This window comes from Pelmatolapia mariae, linkage group LG7 (genome assembly GCF_036321145.2).
Source record: "Pelmatolapia mariae isolate MD_Pm_ZW linkage group LG7, Pm_UMD_F_2, whole genome shotgun sequence".
Taxonomy (NCBI): domain Eukaryota; kingdom Metazoa; phylum Chordata; class Actinopteri; order Cichliformes; family Cichlidae; genus Pelmatolapia; species Pelmatolapia mariae.
In genome coordinates this window covers 33133561-33158066 of record NC_086233.1, presented here as the reverse complement: position 1 = coordinate 33158066, position 24506 = coordinate 33133561, and the positions used below count along the sequence as shown (strand labels likewise).

General features: G+C 38.3%; 1 protein-coding gene across 1 annotated transcript in view; it reads left to right on the top strand.

The window, feature by feature from the left end:
* Positions 1-23835, top strand: part of igsf9a (immunoglobulin superfamily, member 9a) — a 52993-nt gene extending 29158 nt beyond the window's left edge. The window contains exons 7-21 of the mRNA XM_063480843.1: positions 206-347; positions 5907-6052; positions 8700-8842; positions 10415-10555; positions 11046-11162; positions 12952-13102; positions 13355-13466; positions 15018-15208; positions 17320-17537; positions 17895-17979; positions 18897-19067; positions 19457-19493; positions 19804-22032; positions 22758-22822; positions 23593-23835. Of these exons, the coding sequence (XP_063336913.1) occupies positions 206-347; positions 5907-6052; positions 8700-8842; positions 10415-10555; positions 11046-11162; positions 12952-13102; positions 13355-13466; positions 15018-15208; positions 17320-17537; positions 17895-17979; positions 18897-19067; positions 19457-19493; positions 19804-22032; positions 22758-22822; positions 23593-23756 (4112 nt within the window). The 3' untranslated portion in view covers positions 23757-23835. The remainder of the gene's footprint in view (positions 1-205; positions 348-5906; positions 6053-8699; positions 8843-10414; positions 10556-11045; positions 11163-12951; positions 13103-13354; positions 13467-15017; positions 15209-17319; positions 17538-17894; positions 17980-18896; positions 19068-19456; positions 19494-19803; positions 22033-22757; positions 22823-23592) is intronic.
* Positions 23836-24506: the final 671 nt, after the last annotated feature.

Genomic DNA, 24506 nt, shown 5'->3' with positions numbered 1-24506 from the left:
AAACTGTTATTTGTATGAGGTGAATTTATTCAGCTAGATACAAAGGAATTGTACTTACGTAATTTATTAATTTTTTGTGTCCTCTGCCAAACTGACACTGTTTCTTAGATTTTTAGGTTATTTATTTAATAACTATAGAGACAAAAAAAAGGAAATCTTTATTAATATACCCTGCACTCAGCCTTTTTGTATCCTGCATCTCCAGGTCCGCCTGTCATTGTCATACCTCCCAAAAACACCTCTCTGAACATGTCCCAAGATGCACATCTCCAGTGCCAGGCAGTGGCAGATCCCCCCAACATGACATACGTGTGGGAAAAAGGTGGAGAAAATGTCTATCACATAGAGTGAGTGAACTACCATTTTGATCATTATCCTTTTTTTTTTTTTCCAGGAATGTTGTAAAAGCTTAGTGGTTGTTACGTAAATCTAATTTTGTGCTTTTTGTTCAAGATTGCCTTCATTATCTTTTGTATCATAAAAAAAGGAAAATCACAAAAAGTGGACAATTACTGAGATTACTCACATGAACTCTTTAATTTAAATTAAAAAAAAGAAAAAAGAAAAAAGAACCCAACATGTTGGGCAGGTTGTACAAGTGATGAGATTTACTTTATAGTGACTGTATTAAAAATTTACCAGAAGCATAACCTCACCTCCTCCTACAGTATGTCTTAGTGCTAGGCATTATAGCACACAAAAGCCTAATTCAGTGGGTTTAACAAATCCAGAACATTCCTTAAAAGTCTGTCTGACATGTACTTGTGTCAGTTCATTGAATACTTTCATGACAATAACTAACATGCAGTCTGCAGAGTGTCTTTATTAAACAGGTGCGGATCTTGTACGTGTTGGTATATGCTGATTACGTTTTGGTGAATGAGGGCGAGTCTTCAGACTCTGCATTAAATAATGGGATACATGAGATCACAAAATGTACTCATGAAATTTACAGCAATTTGAGCCAGAAGTCATAAATTTTATATGTTTTATCATTCAATTATTTATAAGGCACTCAAACCCCCTGTCACTCAAGTTCAAAAATGTCAGGTAAACGTGGATCCATACGTTCTGTTGATCTGGAAACATGGATACATTCATGCAAAGATCACTTTATTATGAAACCCTCATTGATGCTGCATATAATGCATGGTAAATGCAATGCATAGTATGGTTTCTTTGAGTTTAATAGCTAATGTTTGCATGCACTAAAATAGCAACAAATTTACCAGGCAAATGTGAAATTGTTATAAAACTGCAACAGTACCAAGGAAAAATACACCCAATGCAGCCTGTATGTTTTTTTGTTATTCATAAAAACTGAGTGTTTAGTGTCCCATGGGAGTGTCTAAGGTGATCTGTGGTTTGTCTGCCAGAATATGCACATCACTGTGCTCAAACTTTTTAGTGCCAAAAATAAGAAATGCTTTTAAAAATAACACCATGAATTGCTTTTATTTGTCATGTTACTTCAGGGCACCTTTTCTAGCTGGAGATAGTCTTTCAGGCTATGCATTTGCAGTTGTTGTCATGCTTCAGAATTCATCATGGACCAATCACACATGTCCCCGCATACTGTTGAATAAGTATATAAGCACCTGACTTGACTTGTTGTTTTCTAGATACAAGTAAAACATCTAGACAGAATTGAATTAACGAAAATGAGCACTGAGTGATTTCTTTTCACTCTGAGGTAACATTGACTGCACAAACTGTTTTTACAGTCCAGTGGTGATCTAAGGGCCACGTTAAAGAACTCACAACTAAAAGGTTTCTTTGCTGGCCCAGAATTGAAAGCGCTTTGCAGTAATCAAGTCTGCTAGTGATGAAAGAATGCTTTATTCCTTCGGTATATGCCTAGGAGAGACGGTGAGCTGTACACCAGAAATATTCCTGAGATGATAGAAGGTGGATTTTTTTTTTTTTTTTTTGCTACTTCAGATGTGAAATTTAAATAAGGAAAAAAAAGAAACACACACACACACACACACTGAGGTTACTTGTTTGGGGCTTGACATTTTGTGCTAAGGATTTTAAGTCACAGACGAGCCTCTGTTTTCATATTTTACCTGCAGTTCTTCTTAACTAGTGTGGCTTGTCTATATTTGTCCAGGTGTAGACAACAGGGTAACACCCATTAGCTGATATGAAAAAAAAACATTGTATCACATTGAAGTTTTCTAAATCAGTATGTATTTTCTTATGAATTAATGCCTCATATGCACTGGGCTTGGCTCATTCAGCAAATATACGGGGCATTAAATATTAATGAGCACAGTGATTAAAAGTAGGGAAAAAACATATATTGCACTGCACTGACCTCAGTTCTGTCTCCAATTCTCTTTCTAGTATCAGCTGGTCAAAAGGTATGAAGTTAAAAGTTAGCTGATAGATAATGAATCAGTGGAATCAGAAATGTATCTTGGCAGGTGTTAGATGAAGAAAGTTATTAGTTTGTAAATACTGGAGACAGCATCTATTTTGTGTCTCTCGGATTTGTAAATGTGCAGTTTCACCACAATGTTATAAGACAATAAATAGGCCAAAATACTTCATTTATCTCATGGTTTTTAACTTATTTTTTTTACACCCAAATTACGTAAAGGGCAATGAAAGATAACATTATGTTGTAGTCTCCAAACACAAAGAAAAATACAGAAATAAAATAAAAATAAAAAAGAGAAGAAATTCTGATGTTGCAGAAGCATCAGTCATGTCACTTTAAAAGAAGAAAAAAGATATTGCCCTGAAAACTGTAAAGCACCGAATGAGCTTTTCTGTATGAGAGGTTTCATAAAAGCTCTGTTTTGTGCCAGAGAGAAGATGGAGTGAGCAGGGAATGGTTCATGATTGCCAGCGTATCATGCACCAGACAATTGAACAGTCTCTTAAAAACAGTGGCTGGGATAGGGTCAGTTGAGCAGGTTGGGGGCTTAATTTGCATTACTTCTCCCCTTGAGCATTTCTCTATCACAGGTATTACTGTTCATTATACTCGGGTAATACTCAACCGGGATTCGATTTGGGGGGGGGATTCAGAGAGGCTTTTTGGACCTGATATATATTGCTGTTAACAGCTGAGTAGAGCATATGAGGATTATTCTGATTATCTATGACTAATGCTGGGAAAGAAGCCTTTTTTTCATTTCTTTGTTAAAAATAGTGAGGTGCTCTTTGACAGTGCCAAAATAGATTTCCTATATTCATTTCTCCATTTACACTCAGATTTCATGCTGTTGTTTGGGTTTAAGATGCAATCATGGCAAAAAAAATAAAAAATAAAATCAACACATCCCTTTGAATTTGTCATATTTTCAATGTATTTTGACCTTTGTACCTGTAAGAAAGACACTATTCTCAAACTAATTATTTCATGTTCACAGCATTAATTACAAAAAGTAAAATCATTCATGTGGAAACAGTAAGTAAAGTCGTAGCTGTAACACCTTCAGATCCATAAATTTCGGATCAGGTGTTCCAGATTGGGTGCCAATGACTGGACACTCTTTAGAAGTGAGAGCTGGAACCTGTCTTATTTAAAAAGTATGACATCAAGAGTCTGGTGTTTTCTTTGCTATTGAAGTGTGTCCTCTCATGTCAAGATCTAAAGAACTCTGTAAGGGAATCAGAAAAAAAGTTTTGGGTGCCTATGAGTCTGGCAAGGGACTTAAAAAGATTTTGTACAAGAATGGCTGCCCCAGCAAATTTAGCCCAAGAGTAAAGTGTTTGATGGAAAAAGAAGTCTCCAAGAACCTCCTAGAGTTTAGTCCAGGACCTACAGGAAACTCTTGCTACTGTTCGTCTCAAAGTACATGTGCTGACCTGCAGATGAGATGTGCAAGGAAAAGACTTGGCTGCCTAAAAGTAACATTAGGCCAAAACTAAAGACTCTATATGCCTGGCTTTTTGGGTTGCTGTGTTCCAGACTGATAACTCAAATGTCTATTTGTCAAGTCACAAATGCTGTGACCATCACAAATGTGACATGAGCATGTCACATTTGTGACATTTGTGCTCATGATTTGGGGTTGCTGTGGACTGGGGAGTCTCTGAGTCCCAGTTATGAGCAGTTATTATCTTTGCTGTGTAAGATATTATGAATTTAGTAAGTAAATAGTTTAAAACTGAACCTGAAGGGTACCCTTTGATGGTATAATGATTCTCATCAAATTAGCAAATCAGCCAAAGAATGGCTGCAAGAGAAGTGATGAAGAGTTATGGAAAGGCCTAGTCAGGAATGTTGTAGGAGGATTTAAATGGGCTGTACATGAAAAAAAGCCCTCTATCATAATACAGTTGACTGAAATCTACATGGCGGAGTGGTAGAAAATGTTACAAGAGCCTGGTGGATAATTGTGCAAAAATACCTACAAGTTATTGATGCCAAACAGGGCAGTATTAGCTTCAGATAGCAAGAGTAACATGAATATTAAATGTTTTTGCTGAGTTATTAGAAAAGAAACTGCTAATTAAAAATGCTAATTATTCCATGTATGAAAAAACAAACAAAAAAAAAGCAAACAATTTATTTTTTTGACTGAGCCCTGTACATCTATCATTTATCATAAGTAAATCACCTTAGGAAAACCTTTTGTTTTTTTTGTTTTTTTCACTTTATTTATTTATTTATTTATTTTTACCACAAGGGGAATCAGTAACTCCCTGAAAAATTATACCCATGCTAGCGAAATATGATACAAAAAGTGAGAAGGTAGTTTAGTTCTGAAGCCTTGGGCACAGTAGCACTTTTGTGCTATACCCTAACACATGCATGGCTTTGTGTCTACACCAATAATGCCAACATGCTGTTGCAGGTATTATCCTTACCTTATTAGTTCAGCATGTTAGCTTGCAATTAGTTGCTAATTACTGCTTAAAAAAGTAGAGCTGAAGCAAATGGTAATTTATTAGGTGATTACAGGTATTTTATTATAATGTACTGGATAAACTAAAGTTGACACTTTTAACCTGGGGAAAAAAAGAATATAAGGAAATGTAAATATGTGGCTACATTCTCTATATGTCTATTTTCCATAGAAAGTCATTCCATAGTTGATGACATATTTTAGTTTTGACATGACAAAACAACACACTCATGCCACTAGTGCTGCTAAATAAAACTGACGATAAAGAAAAGTACGTCCAATAAACCTTTGACCTCTTGTTTTATTTTGTCCTGTAAGATGGTAAAAAACAACTTCTTACCATCTCCAGTTTTATTCTGCAGGTTGTCCTCTGTGTGTCTGCCGTTTGTTCCTGAGGCAGGTAACATACCGAGGGTTTGATAGGGATTTGTTTGCTAAAGAAGCTGGCCGCTGCTGCGACTGACTGATACAGTAAATGTGCCGTAAAACCTCATAATTGAGTTAAAAGAGCCTGAAAAGCTCTATAGGCCTTCAGCATTGGCGATAAATCTTTGTGGTCACTGAGAGTGACCCATATCACATTTTTCGATTGATTCTCTGTTAACATGAAACTGAAACAACTAAAATATTCAGTGGCACTGGCTATTTTTCTTAAATGCAAGAGGAAAACAGTGGTGCTAAGAAATATCCAAGTTTTTTATAGTACATGAATGTAAATGTGGCTGAAGGTGGTCCCTTAAACATAACACCAAAGTCACAGAGCCTGTTAGATGGATTTGTTTGTTTGTTTGTTTTTAATTATCTTTTTTTCTTTCTCTTTAAATATAAGGATGTATAAAATGAGTGGGCACGCTGCCTCTCACTCTAACTGAAATAAAATGAAATGTCCTTAACCTCCATCTGCACACAGCAGTGAATAACAATATTAATAATAACAAAAAAAAACCTCCTACACTTTTGATGTTCTGACAATGTGCTAGAGAATATTTCTCACTTATTCTAAAGTAGCTGGTTTGCTCTCATACTGATGTTTTTCTCAAGGTCTCTAAAGTCACGAGTGAAGATCATGGTAGATGGGACTCTACTTATCTCCAGGCTCATCCCAGAGGACTCTGGCAACTACACCTGTGTGCCAACCAATGGCCTGCTCATGCCGCCAACTGCCTCTGCCATCCTCACAGTGATGCGTACGTTTGTGTGTGGTCTGTGGCTAATATATAATAAGATGTCATAAGAAGAAATATTTACTGTGTACTTCATTTTTCCCAGATTGGTCAGTTCTTTTTAAACTACAACACACAACATCTTAAATAAGTTAAACATACACTAATTAATGTACCATATAGCAAGTACAATATTTCAGTAACACCAGCAGAAACAACATTTCAAATGGCTACAAAAGTAGTAAAGCAATTAACAATAAAGCATTAATTGGCTCACAAGCGTCTGTTTTAAGTAAGCTGAAATTAACTGTTAAACATCAGGGTACAGACGACTGTCTGCTAGACAGATGTGTTGCATTATAGAGATATTGTATCAAGTATGAAACAATTTTCCATGTCTGTCCTTGTGGCAGTGGAGCTGAATCAGTCTGTTAGAGAAAGCGCTTCAATGTTTGCTTAGTAACCTCTGCAGTACAGCATAAAGGTTGTCCAGTTTTCATCCAATCACAGAGCCACTATGAGTCCTTAAAAGACTATTTGTAATTTCCTTCAAATTTCATTTCTTTTCATTATTGCCTCTATTATTATGAATATTATTATCATTAAGGCCTGAGCACTCACAGTGTAAAGGCCCCATTGTATCTGCTCAGTTTAATATTATTTCAACAAATTATTTGCCCTTTTGAGGGCCTAAATTTGCTTGAAAACTTGTGAAATTTGGCAGTAATTTGGCATTAATTATTTTTAGAAACAACTTCAATAGCAAGGTAAGAGTCCACATAGATGGACTGCCTATGTAACATTTCTGGATTTTAAAACCTTGGTCACCTAGAATAATCTAGTCATTCCCAGTAACCCTCAAACCATTAAAACACACAAAGATGCAAGAAATATTATCAAAGATGTACTTCTATGGGGTCTGAGCATGACACATTAGATAGTGTTTCAGTGGATGGTGCTGACAGAAATCGATCAAGTGTTGGTATCACAGATGGCAGGAGGCTAACACACATAGTAGGGGAAGCTGACACACCTGTATGTAAGTCAGGCGTTGAGTAGCTTGGTCATCCAGAAAGAAACAGAGTCCATTTGCATCACAGTAAAAATAAACTTTGACTTGTTCATCTTGTTTTAGTTCACTATGCTGCACTTTCAGCACTGATAACTTCTGAACAACTTTCCTCAGCACAGATAACCAAAGCTTTAGGATCAACTGTGCTGTGTGAATATAGAGTAAAGAAACTCAGCCTTTGCACAATCCTCCTTTTCATCTAAGTCCATTAAGGCAAGTACCAAGCTCCCCTATGGCTTGAAAATGTCTAGATTATTCTTTTTTCTTTAGAGGCAAAAAAGAAAGTGGATTCTAAGAAACCAGCCGTTTCATATATTTTATATTGTTTATATATTTAAAGGGTGGTCTCCTTATTGAATGATGGGTACATGTACATATAGAGGTTTTACAGTGTGTATATTTCTGTTATATTTCTGGAGTGGAGATGATGTATGTATTTTTGAAAACATATTTCTATTTTTATCTAGTATCTTTGATAGGCTTTAAAATACAAATATGTATCGAAATTATGTTTTACTTGCCCAGGGACAAGAGATGTTTAGTCCATGGTCCTGACAAAGATAAAAACAAAATTATAACTAAACTGGAGAATAGAATATTTAGGAAACCATAACATGATTAGTGTGAGTACATATATGATGCATTTATCTGCCAATACCAATTAGGATTTACTACATATCTGACATGTTTTGCTTACTGTGGGTTGCTGATGACAAAGGGTCAATTAGTCTGAGCTTTCTTTCATATGTCCCATGTATTCCCTTCATGTGGAGTAGCAGTCTTCACTTTAGAAACATTGTAGTAAGGTAGACAAACACTGTGATGGACAGTCACAAACAATATTTTAAGCTTCATTTTAAGCACTAAGTCATAAAAAAACGTGTCCTGATTAGTTTAATTACCACTAGGAAAGCCTCAGTCATATTTTATATATTGAAACAGTGATCTCAGAAATAAAAAATATAAAAGACAGTAGGAAAGTGAAAGCAACTGAAAACTTTAATGCCAAGAGGCAAAGGATATCTGCACCTTCTTTCAGCAGAGGTACAGTGGAAATAACAAAGTTCCTGGATGAGACTGATAACTAGTGTTTATTAAGGAAATCTATATAAATTAAATCAAAAAGATGAAAATAAGATTACAGAGACATTAAATATGGTGTTTTATTGCACTGCTGTCAGCAGTAGAATTGGTTCTGAACTAAACTGTAATGAAAAAATGCACAGTTTCTAGAACTGATGTAGAAAACTAGACCATACATTCCCTTGAAACCCCAATTTTTGTCTTGTTTTTTCCACTTCTTGTATTTTTTATTGGTGAGGCTTCTTTAAGGTTTTGTAAACAGTTCCCTATTAACATTTTGCTCTTGCCTGTGAAATATATTATTCTGTCAGGCACTCAGTCAACTGCAAATAACAGTCTGCAACTTCTTATACTGAATACACAGACTTGCAGAAAATGCAATACAACAAAACAATTGTTTTTCAAACACTTTTCCTCTGCAGTGGTATGTGCAGTTTTCCTCTGTGTTGACACAGTTAAGTATTTGAATGCTTAACTAATACAAAAATAAATAATGTTTTATTTAACTGTTCACAGACCCTGCCCAGGCACTAAAAATGCCCCAGGAAACATACCTCCCCACAGGTATGGATGGTGTGGTTTCCTGCCCAGTGATAGCTCAGCCCCCGCTGCTCCGTGTGGATTGGATGAAGGACGGAGAAGCAGTTGACCTGTATTTGGTAATAAGAATAATAATTTCCACATAACCGCACATTTTCCTTAATAATCATCCTTTGCTGTGTCCTTAAAAAATGCTATCCCCTGTTCTGTTCACCCAATACTAGACTATTGATTTGTGATACTCACAAGGAATCACTGGCTGTTTTCTATTAGTACAGAATGCACAATTTGTCCAACACTGCTGTGAACACTTTATGAATCGATAGCTGTGAGCATTTACTATATTTATTTACTATTTATGTAGTTATTTAAACATTATAAAATCACATTTCCTGTGCTGACTCATCAAAATATGTTCTGTTTCTTAGGTCTAAGGCCATTCAATTACATACATTTTAATAGAGTGGCATAATTTTTTCAGTCTTAAAAGCTTTGAAAGCCATCCTTAAGGCATTCCTTACTGCCCCATGTACTCCCATCTTTTTCTATTTTTTTCTACTTTCACTTCAATCTACTGCTCATCTCATCTCATTGGATAAATGGGTGTAGGAACCATTATAGATGGTCGAGGGGAGTAGCATTTTTTTCTAAACCTTTGTCCTTTCTTTAAAAAAATCATAGTTGCACATATCTATCTATCTATCTATCTATCTATCTCTCTCTCTCTCTCTCTCTCTCTCTCTCTCTCTCTCTCTCTCTCTCTCTCTCTCTATATATATATATATATATATATATATATATATATATATATATATAATATATTTATTTTACAATGTAGGACCTTGGGAAGCAGCTTTTAAAATTAAATAATTCCCTTAGTTTTGTGTGCAAAAGAGCCACCCACTTCCTTTTTCCCCTCATCTTCACACATTGAGCTGACCCCCTCCTCAGTGCTTTATGTCTGATCTGTGGACATGTCAGCAGATGAGATGCACCACAGGAAATGCGATAGATTCCTGCAGTGTGGGACACAGGCGCTAGAGTCAGGCTGTTATTCTGCCAATTATTCCAATTCTACCATGGACGTCACAAGCTCTCATACCCACAGTAATACTTTCTTACTGCCTCATTCTGGGAGGGGGGCATGATAGCAATTTTGACTTCATTAGACTGAGTGGCAACCTTTTGCACAGTCAAAGCTAAACACAAGCCTTCCAACTGTGACTTAATGGAACAAAAATGACTGAAAATTTACCATTTTAAAAGCAAATGCTTGAAAGCTTTGCAGACCATTTCTGTTATGTGTGTTTTGACTGACCTCACAGAGAAAAATAAAAAAAAGAAATAATCTTTTCTAATCAGACAAACTGACCATCACCCTATCTTTTCACATTTATTGTAAATCTCTTCTTGCAAAAACTCTGCCATTTGGATGCAATTTGTGTAGCAGGGACTACAAATATCAAAAACTTTACTTACTTTACAGTAAATCATTCATACATATCTGAAAAGCGCATATTTTGCTTGCTTGGTTACAGATTTCCTGCCATTTAGCTCTTTGAGCATTCTGCCTACTTCCTGTTTAAAATATGTTTTTTACATTTACTTCATGTATTATTCAAAATTGTGTGTGCTAGTTCCTTTTAATCTCTTACTGTGAGAGGTGTATAAAAATTGTGCATTTCTCTCAGTATCCAGGATGGACCTTAGCACCAGATGGTTCTTTGTTCATGGCGACTGTCAACGATGATGCAGCGGGCGTGTACAGGTGTACTCCGTACAACAGCTATGGCACTATGGGCACATCTGGACCAACTAGTGTAATTCTACAGGTTAGTGTGCAGTCCAGGCCACCTGGGTCTCTCACCACAGGGATGCTGTGTATCACATGAAGCCACTGTAATGATGTACACAAGACAGATTACATTTCACGCACCACAAATACCGCCTTTGTGGTTTAGATGTGACCTAAAAGCTCATCGAATCTGCCTCCGAATCTGTCCTGTTCTTATGACTGAGCTGTCAATTGCAGTAATGTGAGATAATTTTAATTAGCCACAACTGCATCTGTCACAGCGAATTAAAAACTTTAAGAGAAATGACATTTTATTGACCTTTTTACTCTGACGTGAGCCCTCTGACATTAATAGAAGTCAACTCAGAGTAACTACAATGGTGGCACTATTGGGGAGTTAATTGTGTGGCTAATCCTTTTGTTATTAAGATAATCTTGTCCAAAGCGGCAGTAATCCAGTCTTAAAATCCATTGTTGGGATTGCTGCGGTCTCCTTAATTCAGCTATATTGTTTTGGCAATTCGCAGGACCCTCCTTCATTCAGCATCACTCCAGAGAAACAGTATAAAGTGGAGGCTGGTAGAACCCTGCTTATCCCCTGTCAAGGAAATGTGGACCCAACAATTAAAGTGACCTGGAGCAAGGTAAATTACCCACTGTGGTTTATTTAAAAAGCGAGCTGTCCTGTTTTATTCATGTCAGTGCAAATGCTTACACGGATCTTCAATTTATATTGTTTACTCGGAAATCAGAATCAGACACATGAGTCAGTGCTTGCACAGGACATAGAGTACATATGATGCAGTCTGGGTGTATATAAACAGATACATTTCCAGTTATTGTTTTCCTGATGTACTTTTCTAAATGAGTAAAGACAATATTTTTCACTCTTCCACCCTGCATCCATTTGACTCATGATGACTCATCTTGCACTTAGGGATGTATACATAAATGTATCCAGTAAAACACGTTGAGGGGTGACTGCCTAACCCCTCCCATCGTATAAATCTGCACTTGACCTTAGCTTGTGGGTAGTAGTAGCTGGTGGAGCTGTATCATGTAGGAGGCGTGTGTTTTGATTGCAGTTGGCAAAAATTTTGTTTAGGCTTCCAAAGGACAGAGGTCTAATTTATTCATTTCTAGTTGATCCTCCTCCTCCTCATCTAAGAACATGGATAAAGGAGGTGTGGATGAATGCAAACAGTCCTGTACAGCTCTATGGTGTGTTGTGCTGTAGGCACTTAACAGGCCATCTCCTTAGTTATCTAAAGGATTTGAGCTCATCTCCTGTATAATAATATCCTACGCAGATTTTCCAGTTCACTTGAAAATAAGTCGCATTACAGAAATAAGAGATGCTCTTGCTGCCATTTGACTAGTCTAAGAAGTAACTAGACCAAATGATGATGAGTGCAGCCAGAAGCAAAATCAGCGCATCAGTGTCTCTCCTTGCGAGAGATTGAGACCAGTCAGCAGTTGAAAGAGCAACTTTATCATCACTTTTTATTATGAAATTGCCTACTTCTTCAATTAAAAAAAGGACTTTATATCCACACTCACAGAAATAAGGACAAAAATCGGACTGGTTGTATAACAAAATTGCTATGCATGCTGTAAACTTTACGACTCAAATTTAGCAGAAATCTTCTGTTTAACCTCCTTTGTCATTACATCTCAAATCCAGTCACTTGGAGTATAGACAGTAGACTGTATATAACGTGGGTATAACCTTAGTACACTCACCCAGCAGATATTTGAAGTTTTCACTTAACCATTTTGGCTACTGCCATAATTTTTGAAAACCAGACACTGTGAATTGGACCTTTGTTCCATTCCTGGTCTCTGTTGTGGCTCTGTTTCCTATTCTAGCCCACTTATCAAACAATCAGCATGCACAGCATTGTCTATGTTGAGTTGGGGTGCAACATGTTTGCAGGGTTTGAAGGCTCTCCACAATACCTCTTCAATGGACACAACAACAGTATCATAAATTAATCATGTGATGTTTCTACAGTCATTGGTGTACAATCAGACCTCTTTTCACAAACAGGGCCCCCAGTGGCTATTAGAAGAATTGCAGGTTTAAGGCAGTTCTGCATTAGCTTTTCAAGCCTAGAGGACTACATTCAATTTTTCAGTGGAGCCCAAACAATCAATCAATCAATCAATCAATCAATCAATCAATCAATCAATAAGCTTATCAACAAATATATGTCCCAATATGTCTGGTCAGCAATGCATATTAAATTGCCTATGAAGTGCATAAGTTAAATTAATTCCTTGACTTGTGTTTGATTTGTAATTTGTTTGTCCTAATATGTCCCAGCTATTTGTGAAAGTTATAAGATGTTTCATTCATGCTATATGTAAATCTGATTATACCAACGCAGAGAGTTTTCCTTCACGTGTGAATGGTTTTGGTGTTTTTGATAGGTCGGCCTGGCTCGTAGCGTTTCCTACTCCGTAGAACCGGATGGTTCTTTGCTGCTGCAGCCTCTGACCAAGGACCACCAGGGGGTGTGGGAGTGCAGCGCTTCTAATCGTGTAGCCTCAGTAAAGACCAGTACACACGTATTTGTTCTGGGTGAGTCCTGTCTAACAATACCATAACCACACAGTGATTACATGAGCTGTGCACATTTTTAGTTTTTACTTTCCCAAATTATTTTCTGTATACCTGTGTAAACCTTTATTACACCCAGCACAGGCCAGATGCCTGTGCCTCCACTCCGCCTCCGATGGATAAATGTGGTACAGAGAGAGATGGCCTCTAAACTCCAGGTAGTTGAAGTGCTGGCCGATTTCCATCAACACCTCTCCATTCCCTCCATTACAGGAACCAGTCCCCATGCGGCTACCTCTCTGTCCGTGTCTCCAGGGGTGAAGCAGGCCAACATATCCTGGGAGGCAGGCTTTGATGGAGGATCAGCACAGACATTTTCAGTTTGGTGGGTGTAAAGCCACCCACTTTCTTTTCGGGCAGTAACCATGGCAGCCATCGACAGCAGTGGTATCACTCTATTGATCTCCCGAATGAGGAGTTCATTTATCTGTTATCACTTGTTGGCAGCTTCAATAAAAAAAACACTGCTACAGAGCATAACTTTATAATGCAGTGGCCATGCTAGCTACAATACAAGGTTACTGACAAAAGAGAGGATAATCTGCCTACTTTCTTTTCCTGTGAATCAGCACTTTTGTTCTGATGAATCATAGATGAATGGATTTTGTTTTAGATATGCTTGTGGTGTGATGGAGAGAATAAAAGGAACCTTAAATTGGTGGAACTTGGTCAAAAACAACCAGAATTATGTGCGCACTGTTAAAAAAAAAGTTTAGCATGAACACAAAGTGTATATTTTCTAATAAATTTCAAGAAATAAATAATAAACTATATTTAGATCACCATGTATTTTTTATGTCAGTGAATACTAGTAAAGAGATACACAAAAGTTCTTCAAAGACCACACTGTAACCTGAGAGTGCTACATCAGATGAACATGAGATGAGCTGTCTTAATCCTTGAGAGGGAACTGGGTCAGTGCTACAGTAAGGAGCACGTAAATAAATCTAAACGACTTCAAAAATACAAAAATAGATCAGCCATCAAGGATAAACAACCTCCCGAGTCTTGGCTGCAGCTTCCTTTGACAGCCTGTGGTCACAGCATGTGTTGCCGTGACCACAGGTTAAATGAAAACACTACAGTGAGAAAAGCAAGAGGATGATCGTCTTACTTTAAGAAGTTCAGCATATAAGGATATTTGGGTATAATGTGAAAGTTATACCTATTTAAACGTATGGTAACTTTAATCACCATACATTTCAGTTATGTCCACAAATGATTAAAAAAAAAAAACATGTTCTTGTTGCACTTTGTCGCGTCCAGCAGAAGAAATTTTAAAAATCATGCATATGTTATAGCTCTTTGGGCAGCTTTTTATTCCTCTTGAAAATGAAACAAGTCTCTGCTCTTGTAATTTGCCTAATAAAAGTGTTTAGCTTATTGCAGAACACAGTAAAATAAGGTATCTGTGCTGAGTTCTTTGTACACTTGAATATCAAAAGAGAAAGTCAGCATAACCATGTTAATGTTACCAGTAGCACTGATGCCACTTTACTGGAGTCCAAGTCATCATCTTCAACAAAACCCAACTGCTTTTCTGAGACTGGTATTAATATTTCTTCTGCTGTTTTTGAATAGGTGAATAGGGTATTTTTTAGCCTTAGGGTCAGGTAATTTTCTCTGTAGAGAAAAGACGTGTAGAACCTCAGCTCTGGTAGAAACATGAAAATCACTATAATTGGAGTTGCAAGCTCTCTATGCAATAGCACAGGATACATCAGTGCCGTCTCTGCCACACATTCTGGAGCTGATGACGAATATGAATGTTTAATGAAACCTACTTTTCTGTCATGTTTCATAAAATCAGACTCCCAGAATTCCCTGCTCCTCTTTTGTTCTCACTCCTTTTCTCTCTGTCTCGCCTCCTCTGCAGGGTGAAAAAGATTTCAGCAAGTGATGATGATGGGAAGCAGGACTGGTTCTCTGTGCCTGTGCCCCCCTCCTCTGGCACTAGGCTGCAGGTGACAGGCCTGTCTCCTTCCACCGACTACCAGTTCAGTATCCTGTCTCAGAATAAAATGGGAACTGGCCCCTTCAGTGACATCGCCACTGCACGGACTTTGGGTCAGTATCATCCCCTGGTTTTATCTAAATCTGTCTACCGAGCTGCAATTTCAAAGGATGATCTTATTTTGGCAGAAAATGGAGATTTGCTGTCTGGTTCACTCCAAAGCTCCAAAGCTAACAAATCTATTATCAGATGTTTGTATTCCTCCTCGCTCTCAGCTGCAGCTAATTAGGGTTAATTCTGCCCAAAGGCCAAAAGCAAACTTTAGCTGTTGTGTGATAAATATGCGAGTCAGCTCTCAGTGACAATAATAATGTTCTTGCAGTACAACTAACTTTGTGATTGAAGAAGTCTGTAAGTTATTCCATCAGTTGGTCTATTCCTCAGCACAAACCTAAACATCATTTTCAGTCATGATTTTCAGTGCCTAAACCTAATGGGTTTATCTCATCTTTCATATCTCTCACATTTCAGGCTCGGTCCAAAAATTGATTAACTGGTTCGCATACATGTGTTGTTTCTTATCTCACTATTGCTACTTTTAAATACAGACTTAAAATGCCAAATAAACACATAAAACAAAAGGTTTGCACACTCATTGCAACTCTTATAGCATTCTTTGATCCCATTTAAGCATTCCTGTAGTGACACAAACTGGAAACAAAATACAGTGCAGTGAAACAGGATTTCCTCTTTTCACAATTTCTTATTTTTCTTTTGCATATTTGCTACACGTTTCAAATCAAGCAAATTTTAATGTTAGACAAGGCCAACTAAATTAATAATATATGCAGTTTTTAAATGATAATATAATTTATTAAGGGGGAAAAAAGCAAACCTACCTGTTCCTATGTGTGAAAAAAAAGTTGGCCCTAAATCTAATAACCTTCTTATCGCTGGGGAGCAATTTTGGCCCACTCTTCTTTGTAGAATTGTTTTAATTCAGGCACACTAGAGGGTTTTCAAGCATTAAAGGCCCAATTTAGGTCATGCCAAAGAATCTCATTTGAATTTAATTCCAAACTTTGACTAGCTCGCCTTTGTTTTGTCTGTTTGAACAATTCAGAGGTGGACTTGCTGGTGTGTTTCAGATCATTGTTCATAGGTTACTTTTTCACATAGGTTTGGATAGCTTTTTTTTTAAATTACATTTTGTATTCACTCAAGTGATCTTTGTCTAATATAAAGTTTTTTTTTTTTACTTTAAACTAGCAATATCCCCATTAGCTTGCGCTAAATAATGTTAAGAAACTAAACGGAGATAAAAACATATTATATAAAGCTTAGCATGTAAGTACTGTCAGAGCATGTTAGTATTCATCACAAAGCACTGCTGTGTCTAAATAGAGAGAGCTGCCAGCATGCCTGTCACTCTTTGTCACGTTTAACCTTTTTTTTTTTCCAGCATTGGGCCCATATGTTCAAAGGTATTTTGTGTGATTTACAGCTCTCTGGTGTCATCAAAAAATTATCAAATTTAGCTTAGGGCAAAAACCAACATTAAAATGCAATGTTTATACACCCAGTGGCACTACTCTTTTCTTCATAGATGAATGGATAGTACATTAAAATCCGATTAGTCCTCTGCCTTAGACTCGTGAAGGCCAGAGTTGTGGATGTTGCAGTCTGTGGAAATGTTGTTAAATGCAGTTTTTTTTTTCCTTGCTAGAAACATTTTTTTCATTCCAGTCAGAGAAAATATATCTGTGAGACATCTGAGAGATCATGGAAATTCCTTTGAAGGTGAAATCCATTGGATAGGAAGTAAAAAAAATAACATTTAGATTTTTATTTTTTAAGATATTTATGTTGGGAGCCAAAAAAAATAAATAAATAAAATAAAGGCTGGACTCAGGGGAAACAAACAACCTGAATAAGGAGTAAGCATGCTATATCAGTGGTTTCAGTTAGGAATTAGATAGATAAAATTGGATGGATGGATATGTTTTATCAAAAAGTCTTGAATTTACCAAACTGCATAAATATGACTATGTATTTCTTGTTTGGTACACTGCAAAAGACTAATGTCAACCTCTCTCTTATTCCCCTCACATGCTGAAGATTGAGCATCAGTGGCTGTAGCAATTTCCTCTGGTGTAATTTAATTTTTCCGCCAGAACATATCAAGCTGATCGACTGAAGCTCTTTCTTATTCTCTCTGCATCAGATCCTCCACCAAGGAAAAATAAACTAAAGCCCCCTGCATCGCTGTCAGCTAATCGGGGTTCAGCAGGTGTTGTTCTGCAATGGTCCCTTCCTGAAGCTCAGCACCCTCCCGTCACTGGCTTTGTTCTCCAATCCCGCACCGAGCAAGGGGAGTGGTTTAATTTGGACGAGGACATCAGTGCCAACAGTAGCGAGATAGTGGTTCCGGGTCTGCACAAGGTAACAAGCCAGACACGCTGCTCCCTGCGAGACTAATCAGTCCATGCTGCCTGTTGAATGCCTTTGAGATTTTTATCTAAGCTTTCCTTCCGTGGTTTTACTTTTTCAGACTCTCAATTATGCACACTTCATGGCAGTCATCACTTTTCTGTCATATTTCAATCTGCATGCGTTGCCTTTTTTTTTTTTCCTCCAGTCTGTTTCATCCTTCCTCTTTCTCTCCTGTATAGGCCTACATGAATTCAAATGAACGTCATTAGCATTGCAAGCACAATCCGGTGTTGACAAAGTGTGGTTTCATCCTCTGTCCTCCCCACTGTGTGTGTGTGTTTGTGTGTGTGCGGATGCTGGTCTCAGGACTGTGTGTACGAGCTACGACTGCTATCTCGACGTGGGGACTTGCTGAGCGAGCCCAGTCCATCAGTCAATGTCTCCACTGCAGGTAGGTTTGGTGAGCAACCTTGCTCGCTTCACATTTGTTCCCCACCTTGTGTTTGAACCCATTCTACTTCCTTAGTCTCCTTGTCCTAACTCTTTCCCCCCTCTTTTTATATTTCTTATCCCATCCCTCTGTTCCCAGCGTTAGACTAAAATTAGAGCAGGGCCTCAGGGAAAGCTGTCCATTAGAAGCCTGAATGATTGAAATGGCTCCACTAATAACTTCTCAAAAGAGTTAGTGATTGAATTTGCACTTTTCTTATTATTATGTGAATATGGCATGAATGTTACATTAGCTAGAGTATTGAGACATTAAACAGAGAGATCTGCAACCCCTAATGGTGTAGGACCATCAGCACCAAAAAAATATCCTGTTGATTAACACAGCTCTGCTGATAATCTCAGTTTTACATCTGACAGATTAAGTTATGCAAAATAATTAAGTTGCTGATTTGATGAACATTATTATCAGGGATGTAGACTGGAGATTAAATCTACCTAAAAACGTTTTAATCATGTAGAATGTAAATTCATTGTTTTAGTATTATTCTGTTGTTGCTGTTGTTCTCAAGTTTGTGCTTTCCCCTTTAATCAAGTATATATTTATGTAATCCTATAGTTCTATCCATCTATATCCTTCTCTCTCCCTCTCCCCCTCCCCCCTCTCTCTATCTATCTATCTATCTATCTATCTATCTATCTATCTATCTATCTATCTACATATATATATACACACATATATGTGTATATATATATATATATATATATATATATATATATATATATATATATATATATATATATATATGTGTGTATATATATATATACTTAAAATGTATGTTCCTTTTTTTTTTTTGAAATAGTTATGATCAGACCAGCCTTTGTTTAGCAACATGTACTACTGCTGAAATCATGTCACAGGTATGGAGATCTACCCGTCCACTTCCCGGCTCCTGGAGTTCGTCCCAGAGTCGTTACTGGCCGGTGTCCTGGGTGGGGTCGGCTTCATGTTGTTGGCCCTGGTCTTGCTGCTGGGGTCCGCCTGCATCATCAACCGCAAGAGGAACCAGCGCCGCAGAAAGAAGAGAGATGGTAAAATGCTCCTCACTCCAGAGACTCAGCAGACACTCACTTTGATGAACTGCATCATGAATATAATCATTTATTCAATAAAATATTGAAAGCACTTTCAATCCATTATATAAATCATGGCCCACTGCATGGATTTGGCGCTCCTCTTGTCCACCCCTTTCGTCCATTCACTTGTAAAAGTTATTGATGTCATTTACATTACTTGCTAATTAGGGTAATTTCTCATTAGTGGCTGATAAATGTAAGTGTAATTAACTTTTTGGACAAGCCTGGGTGCCTCGGGACCTATAATGGGCTCTTATTACGGTTGATTATGTTTTTACTTCTTGGTCAGTGTGGTTGTATCCTACTGAGTCAGATACCATCTTGCCCCTCTCCCTTCCTTTCAGAGCCCCCAAGTGCCATCTATAAATGCTCCCCATCAATGTAAGTACCCCTTTATCATTTCATTATAATACCTCCCATTGACCTTTCCCTCTGCCTTCCTTTAAGTGTGCTGAAAATGCCAGCACTTCAGTTATTTTCTATTGCATATCTTTGTTTCCTTCCTCATCCTCTGCTGCTTCTGCTGCTGCTGTTTTGGTCTCTCTCTGTATATTTCTCCCGCCCCCTCTTTCACTTTCGCTCAGTCTTATTTTCTCGGCCTCTATTTCTCTTCCCCTCACACCTCCAGTTTTTCTTACAATTTTCTTCTGTCACCCCTCCCTCCCCCTCTTTTTCTCTCTCTCCCTCACAGAAAGACTTCAGGCACCAGCACTCCAGACAGTGTGCTGAAGAAAAGCCTACTTCCAGCCAGCTCCCACTATCCCACATCTTCCTCTACCACCACCTCCTCCTCTTTGCAGACAGACTGTTCCTCATTTAGCACTGAGAATAATAATCGGAGGAAGCATCTTATGTCCAAGTACAGCAGAGACAGCCTCACTAAAACAACATCTCTAATTTCTCCTTCAATTGAGATGATCTCTAGAGGCCCAGATGGGCGATTCACACTCCCACCGTATGACACTGAGACTCTGAGTGTTCACAGCAAGAAAAGTGTAAGGTATGACCAACACTCTAAAGTTCGAAGGTCTGTGTCACTGCACTCGGAGAAGGAAGACAGGAAAGAGCGGCCATTTGTGCTTTCTGTTGATCTCCCGCCTTGCAAGAAGTCAAGTTATGATGGCTTTCCTGAACTCAGCAGCTTGTGCTCTGACAGTAGTTTGGCCACTATTCATCATCACGACAGAGAAATAACTCCCGTATTTCCAGTGCTTCCACATATCCGAGCTGGCCTTGGTCAGCCATCTACAACTGCAAGCGCTCTGGTGCTCCAAATGGAACATGAGAGGGAAAGGGGGAACCTGCACCGCTGCCTGAAGCTGGCTCAGGAGAGGGAGGAACTAGAGAGGGAGCTGCAGTGGTACACGTTAGAAAGAAACTCCACAAAGCACGAGCAGTCAGACTTAAAGAGAAGGGAGGATGGTGGCAATGAGCTTGTATGGGAATACAAGAGCAGCACCTTGCCACACAGATACTCCCTAGCCAGCAAGGAGAACCGTTGTTTCTCACCAAGCTTTTTATCATCATCTTCTTCCTACTGGGAAACGCATCCTCTTGTTTCTCCACCCACTTTGATCCAATCCAGGACCCATCTCAACGCATCATCAGCTGCAGCTCCCTCATATTTAAAGTCCGGCAATCGTCATTCTTCTCCGTTTTTGCCCAAACAGACTTCCTTTCAATCTGAGGAGGCAGGCAGTTTTTCGAAAGCCAGATTAACTCTCCCACATCTTTCCCTAGAGCACCAGAGACATGAAAGAGCAGGGGCAGCACCAGAAAGCTATAATGATTCACCACAATCCACAGGCCTAGATATGCAAACAAATGATTCATGTTCTGAGGCACAGAGACAGAGCAATCTTAGTCATGGCAGCCTTTCAACATTGTCTTTCTACAGCAATAAATACACTGAAAGATCTAATTCAGCTCTTGATGCGTTGCCAGGCTCTTCAAATGTGGAGGTAGTGCTCCCCAAACCCACTGATGAAGATTTGTGTGTTGAGATGAGTGTAGATGAGCCACAGTTTGAGATGTGTGGTGTGCGGCCTACAAAGCCAATGTTGCACCAACGAATTGCATCTCATGTACAAGGGCACACACTGACCCGCAGAGGTCGGCATCATGATATGAGGAGGAGCACAAGCTTGAACTGCCGTGGCCCTGTTTCTGTGGATGATATATTCAGGGTCCCAGATTCTTCGCAACCTTTAGAACCACACATGTGGAAAGCTGCGAGCCAAGGCTCTAAAATATCGCTCTCTAAGCAGCGAAGTCAGAGTCTAGACTTGAGAAGACGGAAGGAAAGCAATTTCCTGACTCCTGATGCATGGATAGACTCTCTTAGCCAAGAAAACTGCTCTGCTCCATCATCTTGTCCTCTAGACTCGCTATTCTGGAAACCTCAAAGTGCTCCTCCTAGGAAGATTTCCAGATCTCCTCCAAATGATCATGCAGATACCAAATATGCCACCTATTTAACTCCTGCTGCTGCTGACCCTCTATTTTCAATGAGCCGTCCAGAAAGGCCCACAACAAATCCTAATGTGCCTTGTCATTACGAACCAAGAAGAGAGGCCTGTCTTGTACCCAGTGCTGCCACAATGCCAGGGGACTACCAGGAGGCCATGGAACAGGAGGGAGGTTATTTGGAGGCCGTGAAAGGAGCCGCTATATGCTTACTGCCCAACACTGATGCTCAAGAGGTACTGGAATTGGAGGCAGGAGGCTACGATGGAGTGCCAGAGTCTGGCAGCAGCTACAGCAGTTATGCCAGCAGTGGCCTAGGAAGCATGGAGCCCAGTAATGGGCGCCTTTCCATGTGTCACCTTTCTCCAACGCTCATAAGCTCACCTGAGACTATAGAGGACACCCAGGGGAACACACAGGACATACAAAATAACAAAATGGAACCAAGCCAAAGGTATTAAGCCATAATGAATAAAGGAAATTATGTTGTATAGAACAAAATGTGTGGGGTTACATTTGCAACTTGAATAAACCCTGTGTGGTAAATACAAGGCTTTCAAGGTTAGCCTAATATACAATTTAATGTAATTTATAGAAAGAAACATTGTACATTGTGTTTTCAGATTACAGTTATATGCTGCGTACTCAATTTTAGAAAACCAAACATTAGAGCAAGGTTATTCTTTAAAACATATCAAAAAGTTAAAAAGAAGTTTTTAAAAAAAGTAATTTAATCCTGTATTTTTGTATCAACTCTATCAAGGTAGAAGAGCATCTGATTATGTTTGTGTGTTGTTATTTTTTGGAATACAGTGTGAACAACATCAAAACAATTTAATCCATTTGAATCAAAATCAACATCAAACACTGATATATTGCATAAAGCAAAATATATTTCATAACTGAGAATGAGAAGGAGATTATAGAGTTTCTTTGTTCTATAGGAAAGTGTTTAATAGCTGTTTAAAAAAATGATGATAATATTAAAGATTTCTGAATATTTGCAAGCACACCTTCAGCATTCTGCTCCGTCTGACAAACTATGAAGCAAAAAACATGAAATAGTTTACTCTTTGCTGGGAGAACTCGATGTGTGGCTCATAGTACTTTTCCATTTGTAGACAGTCATGAGTGTGTGTGAGCGTGCATTAAACATGCCTTGTTTTATGGCCTCTCTAGGAGAAAGGTCTCTGTCGATGAGAACTACGAGTGGGACGCTACTGATTTCTGCTCTGACCAACACGGTAAGCATTTTTATATTTCTTGTTATATTCTTATATGGCTTATGCTTGGGTACAGATAAGGTGGAAAACTGTATAAATCTGTTGAAACTCACTGAGCAATTTATGTGATTGTTGTGTGGTTTATGATCCTCAAATCAATAGAAAAATCCACACCATTTAACCTGTGGGAATGTAATACTCCTCATGGATGGGGACACTGAATAAGGGCAGAGACATTATGCAAATTGTTTCTGTTTAAATGTGTAACGACAATGGAACATTAGCTCTCCAGCATTTCAGACTATGAGTTGTATAACTGAACTAAAAATACAAATGACAATCACTTGTTCTAATGACTCTTTAATGTGCATCTTCTTCTTGAATGTGCATATATCTCTGATCCAGCACACACAGGTGCAAGATGCTAACAAGATGCATGTATTTTAGCTTAAATTAATTATTATATTAAATTAATTATTCTTTATATGGAATACTTAGCAAACTCGTATTTGATCTGGGGATGTTTGTGGCTATATATTGCAAGCACAAATTAAGAGAAACTTCAGATGTTTTCACTATTTAGCTCCAGTGAATTGACTTGAAAGTTAACCTGCTGTCAGAAGCCAATATTTAATTTCCAACCTGTAGCCTATAAGGGTTTCACATCTTTGGGTTTAAGATATAAGGGACAAAAGCCTACAGGGTGCACAATTTTAATGAAGTGAAATCTGCGGTAAAATATCAGGAAACTCACAGATACCACAATTTCACAAGTTTCTTTTTACCTACAGGCCTGTTTCCTTCGTTGAATCTGCTGAAGCCTGATCCGTGCCGCAGCCTACCCAGCATGCAGCGCTCCACTAAGGCATTGAAAAATTGCAGTCAGGTTTCTCGGCTCCCAGGGCATCAAAGCAGCTGCTCTGCTGAGCCAGAACCAGACACTGTGCTGTTCTGACAGTGCCAGCCTTTGGCTCGTCTCACCTGGTGTGTCCTTTCACTTACTGACTCGCATCAATGTCGACAAGAAAGTGCATGTGGCAGAATATGAGCCTTTGTGTGATCAATTTTAGTCCCCCTTTCAATCAAAAAAAAAAAAAAAAAAGAAAACAAAAAAAGAGAGAGGCCAGTACAGAACTGCCTTTTTTACTAGACTATTGCTAAGCTCAACTGAAAATAATCATTTTCAACACATGTAGGTCTCAGTAAAAGTAGTAGAGGCATAAAACCATCTCTATCTTTATGCAATGCTTTTAAACTTTGTTTCCCTTTGTGACCCATAACTATCATCCTTTCGACATTGTCTTTTGAGACTGTCTGTCAATCTGCCAGTATCAAATCTGGTCACCGTGTTTTCTTGTGCACTTTGATATGCATTCATCATCCAAGGATGACTCAGTAGCCAAACAAAAGACAAAACGATCACAGTCATTATCAAGTTACTGGTCTATGCTGGGATGGAGCTTTCGATATTATCTATCACCTTTGAGTTTAACAGCAGATATGTTAATGAAATGTCATCCAATAATGAAGATTACTAAAATACAGAAGGTTATTCAGCTGCACTGTTGCACAATTTGTGTAACCATCTTTCTAGAAGTATAATTTCCCAGCAGAGATTGTTATCTACTTTTTTGCTGTAAAAAAAAAAAGGAATTTATTATTTTTTTTAGAATCCCAACATCTACTCAGTGTAATGAAAGGCTTC